The sequence below is a fragment of the Parasteatoda tepidariorum genome, chromosome 7 (assembly GCF_043381705.1).
Source record: "Parasteatoda tepidariorum isolate YZ-2023 chromosome 7, CAS_Ptep_4.0, whole genome shotgun sequence".
Classification (NCBI taxonomy): Eukaryota; Metazoa; Arthropoda; class Arachnida; order Araneae; family Theridiidae; genus Parasteatoda; species Parasteatoda tepidariorum.
The window spans coordinates 60,411,835-60,425,684 of record NC_092210.1 but is presented as its reverse complement, the minus strand read 5'-3'; the positions used below and the strand labels follow the sequence as shown (position 1 = coordinate 60,425,684).

Sequence of the window (13,850 nt, the reverse complement as noted above, 5' to 3'; positions counted from 1 at the left end):
CCTCCAAACACAATAGTACGAAGGATTTAGATCTGGTGGCGAAGAGGGACGTTCTTCTTGCTTGTTAAACTTCGGGCGATTGACATGGAGCCAAGCCTGTGTTGTTTTGGCTCAGTGCAATGGTTTAGAATCTTGCTGAGATATACAATCTGTCAGCATGTGGCATTAAATGTGTAGCCAATAGTACTTTCTTTTTGTAATATTCAGCATTGATTTTTACTCCTTTGTCAATGAATTTCAGAGGAAATTTTCTGTTATTTGATTCTGCAGCCCAAATCACTGCAGTATTCCTGTTCTGAAAGTGTTGTACTGTTCGAATACTTCTGGTACATCATCAAAGGTTGCTGAATATACAGCACTATTTTTAGCATTATACCTTTGTTCTGTGCAAAATATTTTCTTATCAGAAAGATTATGATGTCAATATTTTTACTGCTGTGCTGTTTCAGCAATATCTTACATCTTTGTTACCTTTTTGATTTTTGTGCAGTTGTCAAACATTGAACTTTTGTGATAAAGGCAAAAACCCAAGTTTTCATTTAATATAACTTGCATAGTTCTCCAACTCATGTTCTCTTCTACAGTCATTGTCTTATAATTTTTTCGGACATAAAATTTAAAAAAAAAAAAAAAAAACATGATTTTTTTGCTTTTCATTTCTGGATGATTCTACAAATACAGATATTTTGTGTCTAGCTGATATATTTTATTTAAATTGGGTTAAAAATTCAAGAGGTCTGATACATTGCAACATCTAAGTTGCAGCGAAAAGAATTTTCTCTGCTATATAATACTTTTGATGATTTATTAGCTTGATTTCTTTTCTTAAACGAATAACTCTACTGTAAATTAAATTAAATTTGTATTTACTGTGCGAACTGATGATAATATTATTTATGTGTTCTTTTTTATAAGTAAAATTTCAATTAAAATTTGAAACTCAGATGCACTAATATATATACTAATATGTAATATATAGTAAAATTAATGGAGCTTTAGTTATATTATTTTGGTGGAGCTGCAGTTTCAGAAATTTTTTGGCTCCGGTTTTCTGCTTAAATGTACATAAACTACGATATTTTCTAAAAGAGAAATTTAATTTATTTTCAGGCCATCTTAGGAAGATGATATCAAGATCTGACCTCCAACTATCACTGGGAAAATCGCATAAGCTGCCCAAATCCTATGTAGTAGAATGGAAGTAACATGGCGCTTGCTAAACCCGCTGATGATCCAATTCATATTGAAAGCGGGGTAAAAATTAAGAAAGAAAAGGAGGATGAGGAGGATACTGTTAAAACGAAGAATCCCTCTGATGTCAAAAAATTTATTGTGAGTGATCCCCAACTGTCTGGATTGCAATCCCGTAACATTACAATTACTGTTGCTTCATCATCCCAGAAGGAAAAGCCTATTTCTTCGATTAAACTAACTCTGCCAACTCCTAAGAAACCATCGGTTGATAATATTGTTATTTCCAAACCATCCTCTCCACCGCCAGCTGATTATACAAGCAGGTGCAAGGCATTTGGTTGGTCTACAGTTGGCTCTATTAATCTTCCTTACATCATGCGTAGTGAACACAAGTTTGTTGCTGCTCGGATATTGGAAGATAAAGTTATAAGAGCTGCAATGAATATTCTTCCAGGTCATCTTTTTAAATTTGCTCATGTTGAAAGTTTTTATATGACTGAGGCTGAAATAACTTTGTACAATGAAATTAATGAGTTCCATTGTGATTTACAGTTTGGTTACCCAAAGTTTACATCAAGCGATGTAGTTGTAAGTTTAGAAGACTGCATAAGCTATTATGATTTCCTTGAAACCTGTAAGGCAAAGCTTGATATTCAAGGAAATCGTTTATATAATGACCAGTGTGGTTTTTACAGTATCAGGAATGATTGTGTACCATATATTAAAAAGGGAACAAAAAAATATATTCCATTAAATGGAGTTCCTGTTGAACTTATGCCATCAGTAACACGCATTGAAAATGTTACTGAGTGGGATATAGCCTATTTTAGACTTTTATATGGAAAATCGTTGGCAGATAGTTTGCAAATACAACAAATTTGCTGTGTGGAAGATCTGGAAAATGCATTAGGTGGTATTCGTTTTGAGGAGTTTTGGGCAGACCTTCGTTGCTTACATGCCTCCCATTTGCCTTCTTCCAATGATAATCTTTCGAAATGGGAAGATTCTGTTATTCAGTCTCCTGTTGCTGTAGAGAATGCTAAAAAACTCAGGGAGAAAATAAGTGAAATGCAAGAAAAAGAAAGTATGCTAAGCTCTTTCTTAGGACTTGACAAGTATCTAAACGTCAATTCAGCTCTATCAAGAGCTACTCACCTTACTCAAAGTCCCGAATTGCAAAATGGTCTTGGCTCGATCACGAATAGTGATAAAACAAACATGTTTCCTATGTCTATTGAAAATCTTTTGGTCACTTCATCTAACTGTAATTATCCTTATTCTATTAACTATTCTAATCAATACAACAGTCATTTGCAGCATCCTTCTGTTTCTGATTTAGAGAGGTATAGAAAATTGGAGGAAAATATGCCTTCACTGACTTCTAATCGACCAAGGCCTTTTCCTCCACCACCTCCCCTTGTTAGATTGGGAGGATCTCATGCTGGATCTGCTCCTACAGAAAATGCAGTGGTGCCAAAAACTACACCTTCAATATACCCTTACATACCAACTCCCGCAAATCCTTGGCTGTCGCGTTTCTTAGAGCCAGATTGGATTCGGGAAGAGGAGAGAGTGGTCTTGCAACAGAAAGATACCCCAGAAAATTTGTCTAGACGGTACAGTGAGAATGATTTGTGGTGTCCAACGTCTTTATCATCATCCAGTGTAAACTTAAATGGGGCTGGTTCCTCAAATTTAGTGAGAAGCAATAGCAACCCTGCTGGTGTAATCAGAGACGGTTATGACATCACCAGCAGCTCATTGTGCCGTGATGACAGGATCTTGCATCCTCATGGGGGAAGTCCAAGGCTATTAGCAGGCCCTGGTCCTCCACCTCACTATCCTACACCTCCTCAATCATCCCCTCTTCAACCCTTATCGCTTATGGATTGTACTCCAGCAACTATTGTCCCTGATATTTATTCCACACGAAATACACCAAATGGTCTTGATTTGTGTAGTCCCCCTCCATCACCTGAAATGCGAACAGCTTTATCAAGTAGCCCAAGGGGCCCTCTTTTGTCCAGTTATCCCTACCATCCTCATATCGCTCGTTTAGTGCAAGTGGACACACGCTATGTGTTAGCAATTAATATTGAACCACTAAAGTATAGCTCCTTGCTTGCGGTTCCTCTATCAGATGTGGTAAATAAGTTCCTCAGGGGCTCTTCTGTTCAGTCCTGCCAGATTGTCTTGGAAACTTATGGGATACAACTTTATGAATGTACAAGGTATGTATTGAATTAACATTTTGTTTGTGTGAGTATAAGGTGTATGTATTGTTTTTACCTAGTATGAAAGCTTTGTTATTCTTTAAATCTTTAGTATGATGCTAGATCAGCATTTGCGGCATAGGCTCAAGTATATTGTTGGCCAAAAAAATAGTTGCATGCTTATGAAACTTATTCTGATTGACTAACCACTATAAGTTTCCCCTCAAATATTTTCTCCCAACTAGACCAATTACTAATCAGGGTTACAAAGAACCCACCTACCCAGTAAAATCCAGGTGGGTTTTACTGGGTAAAACCCACCCTAAAGTGGGTTTTTTCTAAAATATATTTCTTTTTTATCCTCTGTTATACTTTTGCGCTATTGTATTGAAATATATATGTAGTAGTCTAGCCTAAAAAATGAACCTAGGTGAAAAAATTGTTTTTGGAGACTACCTTGCTGGCTAGATTTGACTGTATGGCCATTGATTAGTCAGTGCCTTTGATTCGCTTTCTATGCACACAAAAAAAATNAAAAAAAAAAATATTTCCTCAAATATTTTTTGAGATTAAAATATAAATAAAAAGTAATCCTGTGTTAAAATAAGTTTCAAATGTGTATTGTACCTATGTGAGTACATGTAACATTTTGTAATGTGATGTCAGAAGAAACTTTTTTCTGACTTTTGTACCAATTTATTTGTATTAATTATTATTTACCTACATGTTAAGTCAATTCATAAAATTAAACTTAATTATTAATATTAAAATAAGCTTTTTCAAAATAAGGTTCTTATCCCTGCCCTCTCTTTTGAAAAAAAAAACAATAAAACATGAAAAACCCACCTGGGTTTTTTGTAACCCTGTTAGTAATATGCATTATTTAAGTATTTCGAATTGCTCGATGGTTACAATTTTTTGGAATCATTCCAAATAACCAGATGAAAACTTTAAAGCAGTTTTTTGTCGTATGATGATGTATTTTCTTCTTCAGAAAGCTAGCGTCCATAGTGGGCAGTCGCGCCAACAAAGAATGCATTTAGAGGTGTTTGTAATTCTGATAAAATATATTTGTCCTGTGTTTGAGTCTTTTGTCCAGATATTCCAGATTTTTTGTTTGTCCAGATTCCAGAACATTCTATTTTCTGAGAATACAAATGCGGATTTCTAAAAAAAATAAATTTGCAGAATCGAAAAAGTTAGATTTTCGTTCCAAAATATTTTTATTTCAGTAAAAATTGATATTAGAAATAGCAAAATTCAATAGTTTCCAATTTTTACAGGGACGGGCTAGTAAATTGTATACATAGTTCAGGTACAGTTGATGCTTGCCTAAAGGATTCATTTTTTAAACATTTTTGGGAATTCAGTGTCTTTATGAAATGAAAATGAAAATTTTATGTTATCAAATTTTTATAGTGATGAGCAGGGGTTTACAATTATTGATTTGTCTCTTTCATCTGATTTTAAAATTGATAGATTCCAATCAACAATTAAATTATTTGATAAAAGAAATCTTGAAATAATTTACTAATTTAAATTATTTATTGTATTGAGGAAATATTAACTAATTGATGCTAGTTATTTTTTGTAGCGCAACTCTAGTGTTTGAAGTTATTATGAGTTGTTAGTATCAGATATATTGCAAATTGTTAGACTTTCTGTTTCTCTTCTAATTCTGAAATTAAAATATTTTTTCTTTTGGATAAAATTTGCTTTTAATATGCTATTCTAATGTAAAGCTATTCTAATGTAAATTTAAAAAAAATAGTCTGGTATATGTATCTTATACAAAACCATTTCCATATTTTTTATTAACCTATTACAAAGCCTGCATTTGATTATAAGCAGTAGTGGTTGGTAAAAGTAGGCTTCTTTCAATTCAAGTGGAAGAAAATCTTTTTCAAACAGAAATATTAAAACAATTTTTCAAACATTTTAATTTTAGAAATTATCAATTTCCAAGTTATTTCATATCATTTCTAAATAAGTTGAAAGTAAAAAGTACCTTTTAAAAACAAAAATTTTGTGTTTTTTATTTGGTTACACCGATTTTAACTGACCATAATAATCTATTACTTTTTTTTTTTTTTTTTTACTACTGCTACAGTAGTTTTTAAAATAATTTCCTTCAAACTATTGAAAATCCATTCCAGGATTTTTAATATTTTCACTAATTGTGTTCAATTAAAAAGCAAAGAAATTTGTAACATATCTAGTAATATGTTCTTTACTCAAGTCCTTTAACTTTTTTACCGCTTGTTTAATCAAGACAAAAGTTAATGCCTCTAACTTCTATTTTGAATTTTAAGTTGTGTTTTGCTTGTAGTTTGAAAAATAACTCATGAAAGTAAAGATGAAAATGGAGTTTTCTTATAAAATGATTGAAGTTTTATTTAACTATTATTGAATTTTTGAACTAAAGTTCTTATTTACAAGAAAATAGGATAATTTCAGAAAACACTCTGTAAACAAAATACCAACTAATTTTAAATAGAATTTTAAACTAATAATTAAAAAAGACATTCTAATTCATTCTGAATAATAAAAAAAAAAAGTTAGTCTGATAATAAATTTCTTTTTAAAATTACAAATGATCCAGAGACACAAATTTAAATTTAAATAAACAAATTTAAATAAGATTTACAAAGTAAACAAAATGAATTTTTTCAAAGAAAATTTTGTCAATTGAATTTACCGGGCCCACACTAAAGATTTAAAATTATTAGCCAAAGGCAAATCTTAACTATTTTTTATTAATGATTTTTTTTCACGCAGAAAATTTCAAATAAAAATATAAATTTACTGTAAGTTGAATTATTTAATAAAATCAAATTTGAGAGGATTAAAAAAATTTATTTTTTGTTTCATCGGCTTTGAGGGAAAGAAGTAGGAATCGGTTGGGGTTAGTTTTTGATAATTTCTTAGACTAGAGTAGCTATTGTCACATTATTGTGTTGTAGCTTAGGCTATTGTCATGAAAAAACATGTTTCCTACAAAAATATTTGGAGGATAATATGCATCTTGCTATCACATAATTTGTTGTATTGGCAGAAACTGTAGAAAAAAATTTCATCACGTGATGTCGCGTTTGAACGTGATGTCGTGTATGAACGTTTGAAATCTGTATTTTTCAGTAGTTAGTCTTATGCTCTCATAATCTCTCTGGTTGTTTACATTATCTGAACTTTCCAATATAATTCTAATTGGTTATGAGACGTCTAACAGAGATAACTATAATCGAATAAAAATTACAACATTTATTCAAGAAAATTCTCTTTGACTTTATTTTTTATTTTTTTTTTTTAAAGATTAAGTTGATTTTTTAAATTTATTTATCTTTTTTTTTTTTTTTTTTCCCTGTGAAAAAGATATTATACATATTTTTTTTCGGTCGAAAAAAAAATCATTCACGAAAACACAATTTTTTCCCCCAAATTTAAAATTTTATTGTTTTTAAGGTGGCTGATGCTTAGCGCGGGCTCTGTATTGAATGTAAGCGATCCAGAAAAAAAATCTCTTGTTAATACAAATTTTATGATATACTTCTAAATGCAACTTTTATTTAATATTGTAGTTTGAAATTCATATCTGTCTTGTATGTAAATTTGAAATCTCCCATTGACCACATTTGGGATGCAAAGCAGCGTCTTACAACCAAGTGGCAACTCAAGAAAATACCTATCAATTTCCAAGGGCAAATGGAAGAAGACGCTATACCTCGGAAGAAACTTAACTCCATAAGTAATTTAAAATTTAAGTATGGAAAAAGCGAGTTTAGGAAACCTAAAGTAAACAATGAAGTTTTAAATAGTGAAAAAGATGCTGTGGTGGTTTAAGGAATATATTGCTCGCCTCCCAATCAGGTGCCTGGGTTTGAATCCCTGAAATGGCTGGTTGATACGAATTCTGCACTCGGCTAGCACCGACAACAATGCTGACCTAAAATTTCCTCATGGTAGACGGCAGATCATGGGTTACAGTACCCTTGCCGTCGGGCTAACCGTGTGAGATTTTCGCGGTTTTCCACTCTATGTAACGCAAATACGGGTTAGTTCCATCAAAAAGTCCTCTACGAAGGCATATTTCTCCCAATACTTGATCCACGAGTTATCTTGCTTTCTGGATTGGGTTAGGTAGTCATGAACTCAAAATTGGGTCTGCTGTTGAACTGCGATTGCAAACAAAAGATAAATATTGAAAATAGAAAAGAAATTTTCGAAATAAAACAAATTATGAAAGGATAACATAGGATTACTCCTTTTGTAAATTCTATTGTATTTTGAATTTTTATTTCTTCTAGCAATTAAAACTCCTGGCTTATTCTAGGTTTGCCTGGATTCAATTTTTCTAGGCTTTAAATAAGTTATGTAGATGAAACGGAGTTTTTGATGAAAAGTTTCTCCCACAGGATAGCGTCCTCTTAACTGCCACCAGGGGTGCGGGTATTGGGGCCCAGTTTTTATAATCTCGTTTACTTTATCTTCATTTTTCTTTGTTGCAATAAAATAGAAACTTATAAATATTTGGCCAATTTTTGTTACTTAAATATTGGTGATACAACATTTTGTGTAAGGACATATGGCTATTTTGTCCACAATGCTTTCTATTTTATTTACCACACCTTGTACTTTTTTAACTTCTCATTTCTTAAAATATATTCTATAAGATGTAGGAACTTCAAGAAGCATATTATTTGCATGTCTTTCTTTCTCTTTTAATGGAAAAAAAATTATTCAGGGAATTTATGTGAGTTTATTCATATGGATGGTAAATTCTACAGTAGAGGGCTCTGTATTCTTTCCTTTAAAGAAACTTCAGAATTATTATATCCTGTCTACTTTCTTTCCATTTGGCTAGCGTGTGCTCATTTTTTTACTGTAGTTGTTTATTGTTTGAGCTAGAGCTAGCACTTGTTATTGCCAAGTTTGAATTACAATGTTCATATTAGTCATATCAAGAATATTAATTCAACTGCTGAAAAATAGATATTATGTCAAATATAAACGAATATAAGTTATGAAAAGAAGCTACCTTGCAATTAATCCAATATTAACAATTCGCTCAAAAAATATACGTTAGCTAAAATAAAACGTGGGCGGTACGAATTACCTACTAGCTATGCTATCTATGTACACAATAAATAGCATGACAATCCAGAAATATAAATATAGCAAAATTAAAGTTGCCAAATTAACGATTGCTTTGGAATTTGGGCAATAATTATTCAAAATGATATTGTTTTAAAATTTTACATGATCAAATGGTAGAAATAGTATGATTCGTAAAAAATTTAAGTTAATATTCTTGTTTACGTAATAATTAATATTTTTCCAAATTATCATCGCCTTGTGGGATTAACAATGATAAACTTGTAGTGACTTTCTAATCTGAACTTTTCTGGGTGTTTCTTCATGCTTATTTAGCATTCGCTTATAGGGATATCGAATATAATGAAAATGGACTCTCAGACCTAAAAATTTTGAGGTTTTTATCTTTCAAATTCAAAAATTAAATCAATGAGATAAAAAATTATGTTTTTTTACCCCTTCAAGACCTTAACATCATTCTTGCCCTTCATTGTCCCTGAACTACTTGTTCTACTGTGTACTTCTTTGCTAACTTAACTAATTTCTTTTTCATTTATAATAGCACAAATTACTACTTTAATTAAAAATGTTACGGTACGTACTTGAAAGTTATCCACTATTTGTCTTTTTCACAAATGTGCTTAATCTTCATACTTAACTTCTTTAATTTTTTTAGTGATATTTTCTAGCTTATAGCTCTATTTATTAAAAAAATTATTACTTATTTTTAATATCTACTTACACTGCACTGCTTGACAATTACTAAGGAGCAACTAATTAATGCAAAGTAGCGTTTCCAACAGCCCACCAGTAACCATAAAAATCAAGCACAGAGGGTATACAAGCTCTTCATTCATTCGAAAATTCATGCTGTTAGGTATTTAACCGATTTAGCTCCGTTGGTTGTTGAACTTATGAACGACTGAAAGCAGGTTAAAGTGTCACCACTGTGGTCTCAGTAATGGTAGTGTCAAAAAGTTTCGACTCGCAACTAAAAGAGGCCGCTAAAGCTGGAAATGCTATTTGAAAGCGAGGCTGTGGTAGGAGCACCACACTTTAAGGGGATCGATATCCTTAGTGGTTTTTAAGGAACAGAAATGTCACTCTCCTGGTGAGATGGTTGCAGACCTTGCAACCACTGCTGGTACACAGGTTTCTGACAGATAACTCACGGCTATTAAATCAAGTTTGTTTGTATGCACATGCGTGTAAGTTTGTTCGGTGCATCTCGTTTCAACTACACGTTATCGTCAAGAAAGATTACGCTAGCGTAGGAACGCATTGATTGGTGTCACCAACAGTGGTCCAGGGTGATGTTTTACATTCCCCGTTTCACTGTGAAAAGTTATTCTGGCCACCAGTTAGTGTATGAACGTGATCGGTGCGGTCTAGGCGTTACTGGTTTGGGCAGGCATACACAATGGCAGAACATATTTGATCAAAGGTAGCGCTACATCCCAACGGTATGGTAGGTCCAGAATTTCTGTTTATAAACGACAATGCGCAGCCATACAATATCGCTGAGGTATCGGACACACTAGAAAGTGAAGATATTGTCCGCGTGTAATGGCCTACGTACTCCCCGAACCAGAATCCTTCAGAGCTTTACTGGGATGCCTTTAGCAGGCATGTTTCACAAAGAACACACCCTCCCCGAACTGTGTAAGAGCTGATAGCCACCTTCAGAGAGGAGTGGGATATATAAATTTTTACATCCGTTTGCAATAAAAGAATATATGGTCATCGTTTAAAGCAAAATGCGAAAAGAAATTCGCGGAAAAAGGCAATAATTTTTGAAAAAAAAAGGGGGGGAGGGAATTTTGAATAAAAGTGACCGACAAATCTTAATTTCAACATTAGAGTTGAAAACTCTTGTGGATGTAGAGAGACCCGCGTGGTACTTTTTACTATTAACTTTAACAGCTATTAATTTTCGAACTAAAACTAAACTGCATTGCGTGAAAAAAAAGTCCTGACACCATTCAGCTGACCTTTCCCGCTGAATATGCACTCCCCCACCACTTATTTTTTTAAAATCATTTTTCGATACTTTTATGAACATAGATTAGATATGAATGTGAGAAAAATTATTATTTTTACCGTTTAACTTCTTATGTGGGGTTGAAAGGTGAAAAGTATAAGTAACATAAGTAATAAAAGTATTAGTAACATAAACAGTTGTAGCAAGAATTGATATTTTGGGAATTTCTCCCCTTAATCAATACAAATCATAGTTTTCTTTTTCCCCCACTATTCTTTAACTTGTTTTTTACATATTCCACCTTCATCCCCCACACACCTTCTAATAACAAAAATATTAAGCCACTACTTTTCTTGCGAGAGTTGCAAGCTGTCTTCCAGATAGGAAAATAATTTTAACCATTAAATTTATTCTGGTTCACTAAAGAGGTGATACGTTCTCATCAGGGTTGCCAGATTTTATTGGAACTAATATTTTTCAGAAACTGTAATAATATAAAATTCTTAATTATTGAATTGATATAATTTTTGTTCGAAACAATTTGGAGCAGCAACTTTGCCTTTTCGAAAAAATAAGAAGCAACAGCTTTGACTTTGGAAGCGTTAAGAATAAACATTTTAGAATACTTTGAACTACAATTAGAAATAAACTTTTTTTTTAACGCAGCATAAATGTCTGAGTAATACAAAATTAACTATAATTACTAATAATTATAGCAATTATAATTTTAACTATTATAATTTTAACAAAATCATGATAGTTGTTTCGAACAAATCATGTTAAGTTTTATAGAAAATATCTAATTTATAGAAGATTTAGGATGAATAAGAACATGATGAAAAAATGGTTTTGAATGATTTTAGACTAAAATGGCTGATTTTGAGGCAGATATGGAGCTGCAATTACATTACTAAAATTAATATCATTTTATCTATATATGGAATAAATGCCTTTAAAAGAAAGTAAATTTAATATCATATTTTACTTGTATTGTTTTACTAAAAAGTCATTAATAAAATTGTTTTAAATATGTAAATGTTAATTGTGAGCTGTAAAATATTGAAAAGCCAATAAAGACAGGCTTCTTCTTTCTTTTTTTGCAACTCTGATTATAATAAGTGAATTGTTTTAGCAAGGAGAGGAATGTTTCCCCTTCTAAATTATTCCAGTAACATGCAAAAATATTTTTTAACGTGTGTTTGGTAATACCATTTGCAATATTCTTAAAGTTTCAAGAAACTTAAATTTTGCACAAAAGTGCCTTCCCCTAAATTAAACAAGTTGATATTTGTTGGAGAAGAAGCTCTGAGTATAGCAGAAACAAAATCAATTCACATATCTATGGTTACTGTTTTAATTTAACTTGAATAATTGAATGCAGAAATAGTTATGGGAAAGTTGTACATTGTTTTAAAAAATGTGATCAAGGCCCAATATGAGTTTATGAACCCATCTCGAAGGTGAGCTTTAGTTATCTTGAATTTACTATGGGAAAGCGGGCTGAGAAAAAAACTTGCTTGTAAGTGATATGTTTCCGACGTAGTTTTTTACAATTCATCGAATGAAATCGCATCCTAACCAAGATATCTAATAACATAAGAAGTTTTTACGTTTTAAATAGAAAAATAGCAAGTTCTAACTTATTCATATTTATGCATCTGACATAGCTATCTATTCAAGTGAGATATTTATTCAATATATTTTTTAAGCAACCAGGAACACTTCAGTTTACTAACAATATAAAAAAAATTTGGTAGATAAGTGTAAAAATGATTTGAAATAGGGTTTTAGAGCAGAAGAATTTGCTTATAATTCGACAAAATAATTTTAGATAACAGTTGTAATAAAATCTAGAAAGATTTTTGGCTCTATTTGTTCTCATGGTGTAGGATACATTGCCCTCATTATACTGGAGGAAATTGTTATTAATAATAGATAACTGTAATTGAGTTGTTTACAATTTCAATTTAATGAAATTGTTGTAAAGTCTTTGTAAACAAATATAAAAATATTAGATGTGAATATTTGAACTTAATTATTAAAAAACAACGAACAAATGGAATAATTTTGTTATAGCAAAAGAAAATTAACAAAACCTATGAAGTAACTTTTGCTGATACGGATAAATTAGTTGCCCTACTTGTCTATTTTTTCTTTTTTGCTACTCTAAACCTTGTACATAACTGCCAACTGTTTCGATTAAATCGTAAATGTGAACTTGTTCTACCGTAAAGTGCTAGACTTCGCATGCAGGTCGTCGGGCTACCAAAGCGGGGGTGCTACTCTACAAAGGATCTAAATTGTGATGGCATGTCTTCGGATCATCCTCAGGGGTGTTTCCCAGACCGTCAACACATTGCGACGTAATAAAGTACCATATGATTCTTTTGCCAATTTAATTATTTTGGTTTAGCAGATTTTCGCCATTTTGAAAATTTGGAACTGAATCTACTGATATCGCGTTTCTTAACCATGCGACGTAATAAAGTACCGTATGATTCTTTTGCCAATTTAATCATCAATTTTAGTATTTACCTGATTTTAAAGTTACGCGTTTCGATTATTCCTATTCAGGCAATTTTAAAATCCATTATCGCGTTTCGTATTCACGCGGTTGTAACATCGATTTTCGTGTTAATATGTGATTTAAAAACTACGCATTGCGCTTTGTATTCATCCGATCTGAAAATTATGCTTCATGATTCGCATTTACGCGATTTAAAAATTCAATATCGGTATTTTTGAGTTTCTGAAATCTAATATTGCTATTCATATTGCGAGTTTTTTCTTGAATTAGTTGAATATAAAGCATGTATGGTTTATGAATTGTTATAAATTTTTTGCTAATAAAATTTTCAGAGTTTTTCTCCTTGTGACACTGCTTGGCTTATCATGTTTTGTGTTCCTATTTTTGTTTTTACCAAGTTGGAAAAATGCTCCATTCATTCTAATTAGTAAACGTTCAAATTCTCCCACTTCGATGGGAAAGACTATTTAAACATGACCGCTTCTAGAAAGAAAGAAACACTGTTAATTAAGGTCCGTAGCTTATGGGAAATAGTTCAATTTTTAAGTATTTTATACTACCATTCAATTTTAAAATATTATACCAGGAAATATGGTCTCAATAGATTAAAGGATCCAAAATTTATTGAATTAAAAAGCATACAAATTTTGACTTAATTTTAAACTGTTTAATTTAGAGTGACATGATGCAAAATTTGCACAGAATCGGTCGAATAATATTTGAGAATTGCATGTATCAAAACAAAGCTTTTTGAAATTTTATAACTCAAAAACTATATTGATAGACTTAATTCAAATTTTTTATTTTATTTAAAATTGCAACTCTATAAAATATATATTATATA

At 31.6% G+C, this 13,850-nt stretch overlaps 1 protein-coding gene across 2 annotated transcripts in view; it reads left to right on the top strand.

Moving 5' to 3' along the window:
- Positions 1-13,850, top strand: part of LOC107445161 (uncharacterized) — a 51,767-nt gene that overhangs the window by 32,348 nt on the left and 5,569 nt on the right. For both annotated transcript variants that reach the window (XM_016059504.4, XM_016059503.3), the window contains exon 2: positions 1,111-3,425. In XM_016059504.4, coding sequence (XP_015914990.1) covers positions 1,207-3,425 — 2,219 coding nt within the window. In that variant the 5' untranslated portion in view covers positions 1,111-1,206. The remainder of the gene's footprint in view (positions 1-1,110; positions 3,426-13,850) is intronic.